This window comes from Camellia sinensis, chromosome 1 (genome assembly GCF_055761805.1).
Source record: "Camellia sinensis isolate YWXY chromosome 1, ASM5576180v1, whole genome shotgun sequence".
Taxonomy (NCBI): domain Eukaryota; kingdom Viridiplantae; phylum Streptophyta; class Magnoliopsida; order Ericales; family Theaceae; genus Camellia; species Camellia sinensis.
Window position 1 is genome coordinate 201,505,315 of NC_138961.1, and position 17,941 is coordinate 201,523,255.

Sequence of the window (17,941 nt, forward strand, 5' to 3'; positions counted from 1 at the left end):
ATATAACATTATATGCAGAATACATCACGTGCGCTATTAAATTTTTTACACTACATTAATTATATCATATTATAATTAAACAAGAAGAACAAGATGGAGTTATGTATATGTGTATGTATATATATATATATTATAAACTAGATGGAGAAAATTATTTGTTTGTTTGAAAGTTGTGAACTTTGTATTAAATTGTCTACAAAAACGATGGCTCCATGTTTGAAAAAAAACAAGAAGAAAAAAAATCAATCTTATTTTTATCTTTTTAATTCTTATCATTTGCTGACTATTTAAATTTAAGGAGTGTGCTTATGTAAGCAATGACATCAAGAGCCTGCTTATGTAAGCGATGACATCAGGAGCGTGCTTATGTAAGCGATGACGTCAGGAGCGTGCTTATGTAAGCCATGACGTCAGCAAGGAGTGTCCAACGGGTATATTTTTGTGTATAAATAGAGGTGTTGGATGTGGAGAAAAAATCAAGAACTTGAAGAGAAAATTTTCTGTGAGCTCAAAATTGTATTCTTCTCTTTCACTTTCAGATCTAAGTCTAGCTTTTGTTCTTACACTTTCATATCTACTCTTTGTGAGAGAATTATTGTAAAAGTGGGTTCAATTACCACTTATTCTTATTCCTTATTTTTGTGAGAGATTTTGTAAGGGTAAGGCATTTATTGTTGAGTGAGGCTCAATAGATAAGAGTAAGTCCTGTGCCAAATCCACAAGCTTGGTGGTGTATTTATTCAATTGATAGTAAAGAAATTCTCAAGGAGGTTCCTTGGGGAGTGGACGTAGGCCTGGCGTGCCGAACCACTATAAATCGCAGTGTTTGATTTTCTCTCTCTATCTCTTCTACTTTTATATTGATAATTATTATTCTGTTTGTTTTTATTTATTCAAATTCTGAATATTGTGTTATATTTAATATTGTGAAATTTTTAATAACCCAATTCACCCCCCCTCTTGGGTTGCCTAACTGGGATAACAATTGGTATCAGAGCCTAGACTCTAGTTTTTGTGACTTAACCGTCTCAGAGTAGATCATGGCAACCCCTAGTTATTCCTTACCCGAGGGACAAGCATCTAATAGGCCACCTCTATTTAGTGGCACAAATTTTAGTTATTGGAAAACTAGGATGACCATACATATTCAATCTAATGATTATGAATGTTGGAAAATTATTTGTAATGGTCCAAAAATTCCTACCAAAACTATAGATGGACTTAGGGTACCAAAACCTGAAGATGAGTGGGATGAATCAGATACTAGAATGGCCCAAATTAATGTCAAAGCTACAAACATGTTGTACTGTGCTTTAGATGCCAACGAGTTCAATAGAATTTCCACATGTAAAACCGCTAAAGAAATTTGGGACAAGCTTATAGTGACTCATGAGGGAACCGAACAAGTTAAAGAATCTAGAGTCAGTTTGCTAGTCCATAATTATGAACTTTTTAAAATGAAGCCTGATGAAACTATTCCTCAAATGTTTACTCGTTTTACTGATATTATTAATGGTTTAACTTCTCTTGGCAAAATATATACTAATGCTGAAATTGTAAGAAAAGTGCTTAGGTCATTGCCAAAAAGTTGGGAGACAAAAGTCATTGCCATTACCGAAGCCAAGGATTTATCAAAGCTAAGTCTAGATGAGTTAATGGGATCTCTCTTAACTCATGAGCTCATAATGCAAGAAGGAAAGGAAGAGGAGGACAACAAGAAGAAGAAAGGAATAGCTTTCAAATCCACCTCGAAACATCAAGAGGATAAGGAAGATGATTCAGATGAGGATGAGGAAATGGCATTCATCACTAGAAAGTTCCAAAGGTTTGTGAGAAAGAAACAAGGTGTACGAAATTTTTTCAGAAAAGACTTCAACAACAGGGATTTTCAAAGAGGAGAAAATCACAAAAAATCTGAAGTAACCTGCTATGAATGCAACAAACCTGGACACTACAAATCAGAATGTCCAGAACTTAAGAAAAAATTCAAGAAGGACAAAAAGAAAGCTATGATTGCAGCATGGGGAGAAGATAGTGATGAAAGCGATACAGAAACCGAAGTTTGCAAAAACGAGGTTGCTAACCTATGTTTAATGGCACTTGGAAATGAAAATGAGGTAAATGACGAATCCTTTACATTTGATGAATTACAATTAGCTTTTGATGAATTACATGCAGAATTTAAGAAACTTAGTTTAAAAAATAATTGTCAAAAGAAAGTAATTTCAAGTTTATCAAAAGAAAATGAATCATTGACTTCCAAGATAAATGTTTTAGAAAATGAAGCCCTGAAAATGAAAAAGGAAAATGAGATTTTAACTCAAAAAGAGTCTTCAATTTCTGAAAAACATTTAGTTGTATTGCAAAAAGAAAACGAGTCTTTAAAAAATGAGCAAATTATTTTAAAAGAAAATATTGAAGACTTGAAAACTACTCTTTCAAAGTTCACTCAAGGTAGAGAGACTTTAGATAAAATTCTTAAAAATCAAAACCGTACTTTTGGTAAAGCCGGAATTGGATATAAACCTTTTTCAAAAGTAAAAACTGCCAAAAATGGTTTTGTATATGCATCTTCTAATCACTCTCATCTCACATGTCATTTTTGTGGAACAAAAGGTCATATTTCACCTTCATGTCCTATTAAAAGAAATCCTTTTGCTAAAATAAAAAAGATGTGGGTTCCCAAGGATATCTCAAGGATATCAAATTCTAACTTTTATGGACCCAAGAAAAAATGGGTACCAATAGATAAATCAAATTTTTGTAGGTATGTTTCAAGACAAAATCCAGTAACGATAGATGGTATCTCGACAGTGCATGTTCGAGGCACATGACTGGAAATAAAGCTATGTTCGCCACACTCCAACCAAAGGATGGCGGATATGTGACTTTTGGCGACAATAGCAAGGGTAAAATCATTGGTGTAGGAAGTATTGGTAAAAATCCCTTTCCTATTATTGAAAATGTTTTATTTGTTGAAGGTTTAAAACATAACTTGCTTAGTATTAGTCAATTATGTGATAAAGGTTATAGAGTTATTTTTGAGAAAACTCATTGCACTATTGAAAATACCTTAGAAAACAAAACTTTATTTGTAGGTTATAGACATGAGAATGTATATGTGTTTGATTTACATGATTTATCTTCTCATTTCAACATTAAATGTTTATCTGCTATAAATGATAATGGTTGGCTTTGGCATAGAAGATTAGGACATGCTCATTTTGATTTAATTTCCAAGCTTTCAAAAAATGAGTTAGTCATAGGTTTACCAAAAATTGTTTTTGAAAAAGATAAACTTTGTGATGCATGTCAATTTGGAAAACAAACTAGAATTTCTTTTAAATCCAAAAATATCGTTTCAACTACTAGACCGCTTCAACTCTTGCATATTGATCTATTCGGACCATCTAGAACATTAAGTTTAGGAGGAAAATCTTATGCCCTTGTTTGTGTTGATGATTACACTAGATATACATGGGTATTATTTTTAGCACACAAAAATGAAGCTTTTTATAATTTCTCAAAACTTTGTAAAAGAATTCAAAATGAGAAAAATCTTAATATTTGTAGTATTAGAAGTGACCATGGTAGAGAATTTGAAAATGATGATTTTATTAAGTTTTGTGATGACTTAGGAATAGATCATAATTTCTCAGCCCCTAGGACTCCTCAACAAAACGGTGTGGTTGAAAGAAAAAATAGAACTCTTGAAGAAATGGCTCGTACTATGCTTTGTGAAAATAATTTGCCTAAATATTTTTGGGCGGAAGCTGTAAACACTGCATGCTATGTTATAAACCGTGCCATGATTAGACCTATTCTTAAGAAAACTCCTTACGAACTTTGGAAAGGTAGAAAACCAAATATTAGTCACTTGCGTGCTTTTGGTTGTAAATGCTTTGTATTAAATAACAATAAAGATAATTTAGGAAAATTTGATGCTAAATCAGATGAAGCTATATTTCTTGGTTATTCTATGTCTAGTAAAGCTTATAGAGTATTTAATAAAAGAACTCTACTTGTTGAAGAATCTGTGCATGTTGTTTTTGATGAATCTAACGATATTATTTCCAAGAATCCTTTAAGTAATGATATTGTAGAAAATCAACCAAGCATGGAGAGCATTTATAAAAAGGAAAATGAAGAAAATCCATTACGCGAACATGATGAAGAAATGACAATGGAGAAACTTCAAGAAATATATACTCTTCCAGAAAATGACTCAAATCTACCAAAAGAATGGAAGTATGCTCATGGCCACCCCAAAGACCTCATCATAGGTGATGCGGCGGAAGGTATAAAAACCCGTTCCTCTGTTAGAAATATTTGTGGTAACTTGGCATTTGTTTCACAAATTGAACCAAAATCATTTTTAGAAGCTGAAAATGATGAAAACTGGATTTTAGCAATGCAAGAAGAATTAAATCAATTTGAAAGAAATGAAGTTTGGTTTTTGACCCCTCGACCTAAGGATCATCCCGTTATTGGTACAAAATGGGTTTTTCGAAATAAAATGGACGAATCTGGAGTTGTTACTAGAAATAAAGCTAGATTAGTAGCTCAAGGCTATAATCAAGAAGAGGGAATTGATTTTGATGAAACTTTTGCACCAGTTGCTAGACTTGAAGCTATTAGAATGTTACTTGCTTTTGCATGTTTTAAAGATTTTAAATTATATCAAATGGATGTTAAAAGTGCTTTTTTAAATGGGTACATTTCGGAGGAAGTTTATGTTGAACAACCTCCCGGTTTTGAAAATTATAAATACCCGGATCATGTTTTCAAACTTTCAAAAGCCTTATATGGCTTGAAACAAGCTCCTAGAGCATGGTATGAAAGATTGAGTAATTTTCTACTTGACAAAGGTTTTTGTAGAGGAAAAATTGATACAACACTTTTTATAAAAATTAAAAAGGAAGATATGCTAATCGTTCAAATTTATGTTGATGATATCATTTTTGGTGCTACTAATGAAAATTTGTGCAAAGAGTTTGCTAAAGACATGCAGGGTGAGTTTGAAATGAGTATGATGGGGGAATTAAATTACTTCCTTGGTCTACAAATTAAACAAACTAATGATGGAATCCATTTAAATCAAACGAAATATATCAAAGATCTACTCAAAAGGTTTGAAATGGAATCATCAAAGCCTGCAGCAACTCCAATGAGCACATCGATAAAAATCGACAAAGATGAGCAAGGTAAACCCGTAGATGAGAAGAAATATCGAGGTATGATTGGTTCTTTACTTTATCTTACTGCAAGTAGGCCCGACATAATGTTTAGTGTTTGTATGTGTGCACGTTTTCAATCCGCACCGAAAGAGTCACACATCATCGCAGTCAAACGCATTTTCAGATATCTTGTCGGCACTCAAAATTTGGGATTATGGTATCCTAAGGGAACCACCTTTGAACTTTTTGGTTACTCAGATGCCGACTTTGCGGGATGTAGACTTGACCGAAAAAGCACTAGTGGCACTTGTCATTTTCTTGGACACTCACTCACCTCTTGGTTTTGCAAAAAACAAAACTCAGTGGCTTTGTCAACTGCTGAAGCAGAATACATTGCCGCCGCTGGGTGTTGTGCACAATTGCTTTGGATGAAACAACAACTTCAAGATTTTGGACTTCACTATGATCATATTCCTATAAAATGTGACAACACAAGTGCCATTAACCTTTCAAAAAATCCTATTCAGCACTCACGCACTAAACACATTGAAATAAGGCATCATTTTCTGAGAGATCATGTACTCAAAGGTGACATTGAACTCGAATTTGTGCCTACAAATTGTCAATTAGCTGACATATTTACCAAGCCTCTAAATGAAGAACAATTTTGTTATATTAGAACAGAACTTGGTATGATGAATACTCCAATATAATGTTTATATTAAAAATAATTTTTTAATAATTAAATAAAATAAATATTGTAATAATAATTATTATTATAAATAATAATAACCATAATAATAATATACATATATTTATATATATAATTTTTCTCTCTCTCTCTTCCGTTCCGTCTCTATCTCTCACCCACTCTCTCCCTTACTCTCTCTTTTTCTCCTTCTCTTGCTGTCTCGCTCTCCCCTTCTTCCTCTACCCTTAGCCGACTCCATCTCCACCCTCACCATAGCCTACAACCAACTCCACCATCCACAAAATCATCGATCACTTTCATCACTATCACCATCCATCCAAATCCCTCACTAATCTTCCAAACTCCATCACTTCTCCACCCGAAATCTGCATCACCATCTTCACCGATTCATCAAGTTCCATCACCGATCCATCAAGATCCGTGACTGATCCATCAAGATCCATTGCCGATCTACAAAAATTCGTCACCGATCTACCCAATCGTCTCAATTTCTTCCGTTCATCAAGGTTATCACCGATCAACATGTTAAAATTTTTGTTGCACTGTGTTGTATTTTTTTACTTGTTATATGTGCTCCAAATTTTCTTGGATTTAATATTGGTTGCTTCTACCTTGATTGAAGTATTTGTTTTTATTTTTATTTTCTCCTTTTTTGCTAGTGCACTTGGTGTAGTTGTTTATGGCCAGATCTTAAGGGCCTTTGGTGTCATAGATTGGTAATTTATTTCTTCAATTTTATGAAATTTCTAGTGCATTAACTCAGGGGGAGACTCATATTTTGAGATTAACAATCATTATAAAAATATATATATATATAAAAAAAAAAGGGCATGTGTATATTCTGTGCATAATTTTAGGGGGAGTATATATATACATTTTTTTTTTCTTATCTGCCATACTCCTTATCTGCACCAACAAACAATTTTTTTGTGCAAAGTCAAAATTTAAAAAAAAAATAATAATAATAATCATAAATAAATAAAGGAAGAAATGCTCACAATTTTATTTCAGAAAAAGAAAATATTACTCGATTACAGGTAACTTTTCAGAAGGTTTCACAGATTTTTTCTTTTTCACTTCTCTCAACAATTTTTCATGAGCCTCTGTTACATGTCTCTCTCTATTTTCGATTTCTGTGAGTCTTGGCATTATCACCGTTGCATAATACTGCACTGCATTCTCCAACTGTGCATTTTTTCTTTTTAGCTCTTTCTTCTCCTTACACATATTCACTACTTGTTGCTTTAACAAGCACACCTCATCTCTCCATTGCTGATTTTCTTGTACTCTTGCTTGTAATCGTCGCGCCATATTGGAAACTGCAGTCATGGCCTGTGTACTAAGAGCCATAGTGTGATTAATAGCATCGAAATCATTTCGATTGCCAATACCACTAGCACCCTCATTTACAGGCATAGCATGTGCCTGCGTCACTGGTACTCTCTCATTTGCCTGCATTACAGGCACCTCATGCAGATCCGACTCATTGATAGACAAGGTAAGGAATGACATGATTACACAAGAAGCAAAAACAAATTTTTCTCTCAAAACGCTTGATGATTTTGTATCTTTGCCTCTGATCTGTGTCACTTTTTATACACTCCATTGCTCCATTCCTCGATGCATATCTGCTATATCTGCTCAAATATTTTGTTTGTCCATACTTCCTGCGCTCGAGATGCTACAAAATCCCCACAATGATTCCGACAAGACAGCCGGCCCCTTATTTTGTTTTTGGCCCCCCCAGATTATTGTATCCACTGTGTTTGTTTCTTATCTTCATCTTTATTTTGATGATGTCAAAGGGGGAGAAAAAATATGATTTTGAAAATTATATGTCGCAGGGTTGTCAAATATTTTGTCAAATTTATTTTGTGTCAAATCCATACAAATATTGCCATCATCAAAAAGGGGGAGATTGTTAATCATATTATTTAATTTTGATGATGTCTAAAATATATTAGTTAATATACATATTATTTGACACAAATTATTACCTTTTTAAAATATATATATTTGTTAAATATTATTTAAATAAAATAATATTATCTTTTTAAAATATATATGTTAAATATTTTCAAAAACTTTACTATTCACTTTTTGAAAAATAGGGTTAATTACTATTCATCTTTTGACAAATCGATTAATTATATTATTTTGACAAAAATGATTATTTTAAATATTTTCAAAAACTTTACTATTCACTTTTTGAAAAATATGGTTAATTACTATTCATCTTTTGACAAATTGATTAATTATATTATTTTGACAAAAATGATTGATTGGTTGTATTATTTTGACAAATTTGATATTTATGGGTTGTCTTATTTTGACAAAATTAATATGGAGTGGTAAAATACATTTAGTTTAAAATCTTTACAACATATACAATATTTTAAAGATGACATATATTTTCAGATCCATCATAAATATTATTTATAGAGATTTTTCTGTATGCAAAATTTTGATCAGAACTTATATAACATTATATGCAGAATACATCACGTGCGCTATTAAATTTTTTACACTACATTAATTATATCATATTATAATTAAACAAGAAGAACAAGATGGAGTTATGTATATGTGTATGTATATATATATATATATTATAAACTAGATGGAGAAAATTATTTGTTTGTTTGAAAGTTGTGAACTTTGTATTAAATTGTCTACAAAAACGATGGCTCCATGTTTGAAAAAAAACAAGAAGAAAAAAAATCAATCTTATTTTTATCTTTTTAATTCTTATCATTTGCTGACTATTTAAATTTAAGGAGTGTGCTTATGTAAGCAATGACATCAAGAGCCTGCTTATGTAAGCGATGACATCAGGAGCGTGCTTATGTAAGCGATGACGTCAGGAGCGTGCTTATGTAAGCCATGACGTCAGCAAGGAGTGTCCAACGGGTATATTTTTGTGTATAAATAGAGGTGTTGGATGTGGAGAAAAAATCAAGAACTTGAAGAGAAAATTTTCTGTGAGCTCAAAATTGTATTCTTCTCTTTCACTTTCAGATCTAAGTCTAGCTTTTGTTCTTACACTTTCATATCTACTCTTTGTGAGAGAATTATTGTAAAAGTGGGTTCAATTACCACTTATTCTTATTCCTTATTTTTGTGAGAGATTTTGTAAGGGTAAGGCATTTATTGTTGAGTGAGGCTCAATAGATAAGAGTAAGTCCTGTGCCAAATCCACAAGCTTGGTGGTGTATTTATTCAATTGATAGTAAAGAAATTCTCAAGGAGGTTCCTTGGGGAGTGGACGTAGGCCTGGCGTGCCGAACCACTATAAATCGCAGTGTTTGATTTTCTCTCTCTATCTCTTCTACTTTTATATTGATAATTATTATTCTGTTTGTTTTTATTTATTCAAATTCTGAATATTGTGTTATATTTAATATTGTGAAATTTTTAATAACCCAATTCACCCCCCCTCTTGGGTTGCCTAACTGGGATAACAGCTGGATTATAATGTTGCTCACTGAAATGGGTATCTCTTCATCTACAACACCTGTGCTTTGGTGTGATAATCTGTCTGCCATGGCTTTGGCTTCCAATCCAGTATTTCATTCTCGCTCAAAGCATATCGAAATCGATTGTCATTTTGTGCGAGATAAAATTGTGGCTAAGCAGTTTTTTGTTCAATACAATCCTACTGTTGATCAACTAGCTTATTTGTTTACCAAGCCTTTGTCTGTTTCCAGATTTCAGTATCTCAAGGACAAGCTCATGGTCTTTGAGCAGCCCATCAGCTTGCAGGGGAATGTTGAGACTACTGAGCCAGAGCCAACAAAGCCTGAATATAGTTCAGCTACAGATGCCACACTTGAGCCACAATTGCAGAAGCAAGCCACTTCAACTCAATCCACACTTCAGCCACAGTTACAAAAGCAGCCACAATTGCCAAAGTAGTTCTGCAGTCCACAGTCCACGTGTGGTAGTTGTAACTAACTTGTGATATGCAAAATCTATTAGAGATTCTAGAAGACTGTATTAGACTTCTACATATAGATACTATCTTGAGTGAATTGAAAAGTGTGTGAGAGAGCTATCAATGAATGAAAATATCTAATGTTGAGTCTCTGTATTGAGTTCTAATTTTCATAACTTTCCACATATTTATGTTAAATGTGTCTAAATATTAGAAAATTTTCTTAAAATATTTATAAAAAAATCAATAAAAAAAATACGAAAAATAAGAAGAAAAAAAAATCAACAATGCTAGGTAGCTCAAAATTTTGTGGCTCAAATCACTCAAAACGACGTCGTTTTGACAGATTTTGAGTGTAAAACGACGTCGTTTTGACAGATTTGAGCCATTTGAGCTACAAAATTTTGAGCTACTAAACATTTTCCAAAAAAAATTCTAAAAAGTGTTTTCAAAAAACTATACCAAACAAAGTGAGTTTCTATAATAGTGAGTTCCACTCATTTGTCCACATGTCATCTTTTTAATTTGTCCATGTGTCACATATTTATCCATTTAATCTATTTATCTATTTATATCACCAACATCAATCGTCGCCATGACCACCTCCGGCAATTTTTTCTGACAACTTCTTCGACCTTTTTTCTAATGACTTTTCCAACGTTGAAATTTTTTTAGCGACTGGCCGGCGATAATCCTGTGCCGGTCTGGCAAGTTGGCAACAGTGAAGTAAAAATGAAAAAAAAAAAAAAAATCTTTAATAATTTTTTCTTCTCATCAAATAATTTTTTAATCATGTTCTTATTATTAAAAAATATCAATTTTACCATATTTCTATAGAAATTAACTTGTCACTAATAAATCTAAAGAATAGGACCGAGCTTTTGAAAACAAAACAAGATACTAATGTTTTGAATTTTTCTGTATAATATTTTGATGGCCAATCATTTTCCTTCCTCATTATATATTTGCTACCTAGTGACTGGTTTCATTTGAAATTTGACCAAACCCTAAATTCTGTGGGGTCCCATCTAAGAAGAGGGCAGGTCCTAATAAACCAAGCATGTGATCTTTTGGTAAATAATGCAAAACATAATCACACCTAGTTTTGAAAAGTGCTAACCACATAGTTTGATATCCTTAGTTTCAGAGTATAAACCATTCAATTCATGCCCTCTTGTTATGTTTGGTTGAAAAGAAAGAAAAAGACAACAAAAGGAAAAGAAAAGAAAAAAGAAAAAGAAGGAAAAAAAAAAAAAGAAGTAAAAATGACAGAATAAATTAGTCCATCATTGTCCTTTATTTGGCTGGCAAGTTTAAGAGAAACAATATTAGATCATACTGTGATAAGGACATGTTTGATACATTTAATAGTGAATGAAATTATGTGTCATACATTTAATTGTACTACTTATAGTTAGAGTAAGATAAATAGTGAGATACTAAAATGAAAATAGTGAGAAACTAAAATGAGAATTTCTCGAACCTTAAGCACATGAATAGAGAACCCGTGTTTCAAGACTATCGCTTATTTTACTCTTTATCATGATTTTTTTTTTACATATGCTCTAATAGTAAAAACAAAAATTCATAAATAAAGTTATATACAATCAAATTAATAGTCTCCAGAAATGATAAAAACGAGAATCAAATGAATAAATGGTGGAATTTGGCCAAAAACTAGTTTACTAGTTGGATCGTTTGGATTGGGCATGGTTATTTTTTGCCGTATTTGAAGACCAGTGTTTAAGTTTATGTATATGTATGGTCTCTTGCTAACCAACTCCTTTGAATTGCATATTTGAGGCATCCAATTTAAAGTAAAGCTATTTTGATTAGATATTCATGTTTTTTTTGTTATCTTGTACTGTTTTATTTTATAATAAAATTATACTTTTTTGTTTATCAATAATAGTAAATAAATATTTTAAAAAAAAAACACACATAAGACTGCTTTAAATTACTAATGAATATTGAACGTCTCATTTAAAAAGAGATAGAAGTCACTAAAAATGATACAATTTCATAATTAAAATATTCAAAATATAAGATTCATAAATGAGAAGCGAAGATGATATTCGTAAACAATTAATGGGGGTCAATGTAATTAACTTAACTTCTAATTTTCTCAGACAACTTGTTAGAAGTGAACAAAATGGGTCCAAGTAAGTCTGTTTGTTCAACAGCCAAAGCTTCCCTTTAATAATTGCGTGCCACAAACCATGAATCCATCTTTGATACACCCTGTTGTCTATCAAAGTCTCCCTTTCCTCTGTATGGTGTACACAACAACAACAACAACAAATAATGTTGAGGGTGACAGAATTACAGAATGGGGTTTGCTTTGGAGTGGAAATATATTTCTTTGCTGACCTGTTGATTGATTACCCAAAATGGCAAAAAAGCAAAGCTTTTGCTCAATTGACACTCATTTTGGAGTCCAATTCGCTCCTCTTCTTGCTTTAGTGAGTGACCCAAGTGAATTGGAGTTAGTTATTATTGGAACTTGTGGGCATTTGGGTGCCCTTTGGATTCCCACTTCACTTCTCAATTGCTCCAAAACTTTTCTAGGAATTTGTTAAACAACTAGTTTTACTGATTAAAAATAAATTTGTATAAAAAAGTTATTTATTTGTCATATTTATAATTTTTATTAACTTTTAACGTAAGTAACTTTGGTTGGAAAATAAGTTCAGCACATGATCTAATATTTTTTTAGTAAAATAAATCTTTTATTCAATAAGTAAACTTTTTAGAGTCAAATAAAATATTCATCGGTTTACCGTAGAAAATAATAACCAAATCATGGTCATACTGTGGTTTATTTTGAGAAATAGATTAAAAGTTGGTTTTTATATTTTTTTAAAAAAATATGTAAAAAACTAAATAGATAATGTGACCTACAAAAATCAAAAAATTAAAAAAATCAAATTTTAATCTTGTTCTCAAAATAAGCCTGTAAATTACTTGTTTTACACTAGCAAATACTCCCACAATACAAGAAAAACATAGAAAAAGAGAAAAACAATACCCGTTTTACTTTTTCACCAATTTTAAAGACAATTTTCACTCTAATCTCAATAATAATGAATAATGTTTAAGAAACACTCGTCAATATTTGCTTTAGGTCAAGTTTGATTAAACTAAAAAAGTGCACTTATTTCATCTTTTTATTTTTTTTGGTCACATCAATCAATATCTTCTCTCTACTTTTTCTACACATAATACAAGAAAAGTCAAAAAGTACACTGATTTAGTCTTCCCAAACTTAACCTTACACTAATATGTGTGTTTTTTTCTCTCTCTCTCTCATAAGATATAATTAAATATAAAAATATTATATTAATTATTTATTTTTATAATTTACATTTACCATTTTATAAATATTATGCTAATTGCACTTATATAAATAATTAAGGCTTCGTTTGGAAAGAAGGGTTAGGTTAGGTTTGAAGTTATTTTAGTCATAAAAAGACAAAATAGACTTTTTTTTTCAATAAGACAAAATATCACATCCAACTCATAATCATTACATTCTTTCTCTCACAAAAAGTCAAAAAAATCAAAAAAATCCTTTCTAAAATAGACTTTTTAGCCCCAAAACTAAAATAATTAAAAAATTAAAAAGTCAACTCACTTTTCAGACGAATCATAAACTATTTGAAAGTGACTAAGGCTCTGTTTGGGAAGAAAAAAGTCAGGCTTTTTTGGCTAAAATAGCCACAAAAACAAAATAGGCTATTTTAGTCACAAAAAATAAAACATCAAATCCAGCCTATAATCATTACAATCCTCTCTCACAAAAAAAAGTCAAAAAAACTAAAAAGTCAAAAAATCTTTCCCAAACCAGGCTAAAATAGCCAAAAAATCAAAAAGTCAACTCACTTCCCAAACAGAGACTAACATAGTCGAAAAGTCATTACATTATTTTTTCAATTTATTTTTTCAAAATAAATAAAAAATTTAATTAAAATAATCAATTTTTAAACGAGTCTCTATTACAGTCAAATTATAATAGATTTTTTTTTTTGGGTATAATTTATTAAAGACATAAATTTCATTCTATATAAGAGTATTTTGTATTTGATTTAGTGTTATGAATAGAGCACAACTATATTGCATGTTGCAGAAGAGAAAGGAGAGGGTGGCAGTCAACCTGCTAGGGGGTGTAGGAAGGAAACAAACACAGGGCTCGAGAATGACAGACATACAGAAGGAGCAGCAGCAGCTAAGGCAGGTACGCAATTATTGGGACTCTCACACATCATTCACTCCCCCCTTTTGCTCCCCTCCCTAGTCTTCTCTAATGTAACCACCCATCCAAAATTGTCTTTTCCTTTCTTTTCTCTTTTGGATTACTATAGGGTGCATAGTTATTTTAGCAACAATTATTTAGATCACTAAAAAATACATCATTAATAGTATTAATAGGTTATTTGAGCTACAACTGACAGAATCGGTTATTTGAGCCACAACAGACAAAACATTACATCTAATCCATAATAATTACATTCCTCTCTCACAAAAAAAGTCAAAAAAATCAAAAAGTTAAAAAGTCCTTCTCAAACCAAGCTTTTGAGTCCAGGCTCAAATAACAAAAAAAAGTTAAAAAGTCAAAAAATCAACCTACTTCCTAAACTGAGGCTCATAATCACACAATCTCGTTCGAAATAGATAAGAACATTATATGGAATTATTCAAAGTGAAAATTTATCCCATATCAAGTCATTTGAAAAGTGAGTTGGCTTTTTAATTTTTTAATTATTTTAGCCTGGATTAAAAAGTCTTATTTAAAAATGATTTTTTTGATTTTTTTAACTTTTTGTGAGAAAAAAATTATAATAATTATGAGTTGAATATGATATTTTATCTTATTAAATTAAAAAATTTATTTTATTTTTTTATAACTAAAATAATCAAAAACCCAACTCAATTCAATCCCACCCAAGTTGTCAAATGAAAGCTTATAAATTATGTTATGCGCACAAACCTCCAAAATGTCTTTTCCAGTCATAGAAAAGCAAAAACCCTATACAACCCCAATGGGATAAAGGTCCCTTTTGAGTAGTGAGTTATAATTTACTTTTCAGATTATAATTCATATTTTTTTCACAAAAAAAATTTATTTATAAGCTGCTTGTAATCAATTTTTAATCAAAAAATTGATTATAATCATCTTCCTAAAATAGCCTAAAGCAAATAATGGCTTATTTGGGAGAAAAATGGTCAAAAATTGACTTTTTAATTTTTTTAAAAAAAAATATTAAAAATATGACAGATGATATAATTTAAAATGAATTAAAAATTAACTTTTGACTTTTTTAACTTTATTTAAAAAGCCCAATATGTTGATGTGTACTCCAGCAATGGGATGGTTTATGGGTCTGGTTGGCAGAGCAATAATACATCTCTCTAATTCTAGAATTTTAATTGATCTCTAATGATTTGACAGAAAAAAATTAAAACATCACATCAATTAGTAAGATTCATCCCCTCAACTGGTAAGACTCATCCCCTAGAACTCTTTTAGAACTCTTATTTTAAAGTTGTCAAACATTTTTCCTGATCATCACATATGCACACTTCAAAAATTAAGTGTATTATAAAATGTATATTTTAAAATGCATTCCTTTTAATTATTTTTATATTTTTATATTATATTTGTTTACATAGGTATATGTTACCTAATTTATATTAAATACTCGTAAAAATATTAATTATATTTTATATTTGAAAAAAATAAAAGAAATAAATAATTATGTGTTTACGAAATACTATTATAAGACTTCAATCAATTTAGTAAGAGTGGAGATAGACAAATGTAGTGCGTAAATACTTATTTTCAAATTCAATTAAATAATTGAATTACCACAATTTTCGAGGCAATTATAGAAAATCGATTAGCCGGTTTGGTTGAGTGTTCTTGTGTGGTAAATGGGTATGGTAGTTAGTTAATTCCATTTTTCTTTTAGAAAACCACTTCTTCTTCTTTTTTCTTGTTTTCCCTATCAATGACTAAGCTGATTTTTTGAGCTGATTTTAATTTTTTTTTTCTTATCAATGGCTAGATCTACACTTTGTTCATATGTAAATGGCTAGGATTCATTTAAATATGGCACCTAAAAATAGTTATTTTGTACCCTAAAAAATTCTTTTATTTTTATTTAAACCTATCCTACTTTACAAAGCAAAAATGCCACTTCTAACCTAACTTTTTATTTTGCCCTCAGCACTAGGAAGGTCTTCAGTTGATGTAGTTAAGTCATATGGAATCTTGAAAAGTTGAAAGCAACGGGTTTGATATTTTATTTTTAGTTTAAAAAATATGAAGCATCTTTAAGTAAATACTCCCTCCGTCCCAAAATAATGGTCTCTTTTGGGGAATTCAACTTTTTTTGGTAGTACAATTATTGCATTTGAAAAAAGTTGATTTTCCAAAATTATCCTTTTGATAGTACATTTTTTGGGAATATCAATGCATAATTGTACTTTTTATGTTGTTTATTAATTTAAAAGAAAGGTAAAATAGGAAATTTATATTATTTTTGTACTTGATTTTTGAAGAGGGACTAATATTTTGGGACAATGAAAAATGGAATAAGGGACTAATATTTTGGGACGGAGGGAGTACTAATTATTCAGAAATTTGTTTGTTAGATTAGGTTAAAATGAATTATTGTTGTTAGATTTTTGTAATTTGTAATCTCTTTGACAAAAAACTTTTTAGTTGTAATGTTATTTACTTTTTTGTTTCAGTAAGACTATAAATGTTTAGATGCGAATCTAACATAAATTGTACATATACAATGGAGTTTGTGTTGACATTATGTATCTTGAGCATTACTTGTTTGCTACTTCAATCAAAATGATTTGACCACTCGAGCAGTCACTTGAGCAATGAAGTGGATCATTCAGTATCTCTGTTTGCAAACTGAACTTTTGATAAATATGTTTCACCGCTTAAACAGTGGATATTATGCTTGAGTAGTTGGTCTATATGATTTGTACCGCCTTTATTCACATAGCTCGAGTGGTGAAGAATGTGCTTGAGCTATCTTCGCAACTTAGTTTGTTATAAAGTACATCGTTTGCTCGCTTTAGGGTTTAACCCGTCCAGATTCTCAGAGAGGAAGAAAATACAAAGTATTCTGTATTGGAGAGTGTTTTTATATAAGTTTCCTTGATGTATAGAAGATAATCGATTGATCAACAAACTACATAGTGCCAAACATCAATGATTGTTTTCGTTCTTTCATTCACGTAAAAGATGGAGGGGTTCACCAGTGAATTTCGGGAAACTTGGGCTTGAAGTTTTGATAGATTTTGGAGTAGTTCATCAACATTAGGCAAAACAATTCCAAGGTAACGACAACAGTCGAAGAGGCATATTGGGCTTAGTTCAATTCAGGTATGAATTTGCTAGGTAATTGAGGATACTCATGTGTAATTCTTTTTTTTTCTTTTTTTTTCTTTTTTTTTTTTGGTCTTCTTAATAGATTGTTTTATGATTTTGAACCGTGATTTTTTATCGTAATTAGAGGTGCTCTAATTGTGATTTTTTCCGTATTGACTCGTTGTGCCTTTATCATTGATTATTTGATTGTGATTGATATTCACTGTTTTAAATTGAAACATAATTACAAATCAATATCTCGATAGTTACTATATTTTTTCAGTTTTGAGTAAAATAGAATTGAGTGATGAAACTACTACTTTAAATATATAAGATATATTATATAAAAATGTTAAAGTGGGTCCCACACCCATATAAGACATTTGATTAGATTTTTTTAATATTTTTAAGGTGTCTAGCATTACTCATATTATATTTATTTGTGTATGGACATGATAGTATAATAAATTGGTTTGAAATTATATTTATTAGACTCCATACTAAAAATACTCATTATATAAAATTTGATTTTGTTGTTTTACGAAGGGACAATAAAGCCTTTTCATATCTAATCCCATAAAGGGTTCGTTTAGCGTGAAAGTTTGAGTTGAGATGAGTTGAGTTGAGTTGGGTTGGGATTATTTTAGTTATAAAATGATAAAGGCTCTGTTTGGTAAGAGCTAAACGGGGTTTTTTTGGCTATTTTAGCCACAAAAGACAAAATAGGC

The 17,941-nt window shown here is 30.8% G+C and overlaps 1 protein-coding gene across 1 annotated transcript; it reads left to right on the plus strand.

Moving 5' to 3' along the window:
* The first annotated feature begins 284 nt into the window (after window positions 1–284).
* On the plus strand, window positions 285–3,132 carry LOC145790509 (uncharacterized). Its single transcript, XM_082868464.1, has 2 exons — window positions 285–2,117; window positions 2,815–3,132. Exons 1-2 carry the CDS (start codon window positions 1,041–1,043, stop codon window positions 2,842–2,844), a joined length of 1,107 nt encoding a protein of 368 aa, XP_082724590.1. The 5' UTR covers window positions 285–1,040; the 3' UTR covers window positions 2,845–3,132.
* Window positions 3,133–17,941: the final 14,809 nt, after the last annotated feature.

Coding starts and splice junctions, on each gene's coding strand:
- LOC145790509 (XM_082868464.1), top strand. CDS start 1,041: ATGGCAACCCCTAGTTATTCCTTACCCGAGGGACAAGCATCTAATAGG. Junction 2,118..2,814: donor CACTTGGAAATGAAAATGAG/GTAAATGACGAA, acceptor GTATCTCGACAG/TGCATGTTCGAGGCACATGA.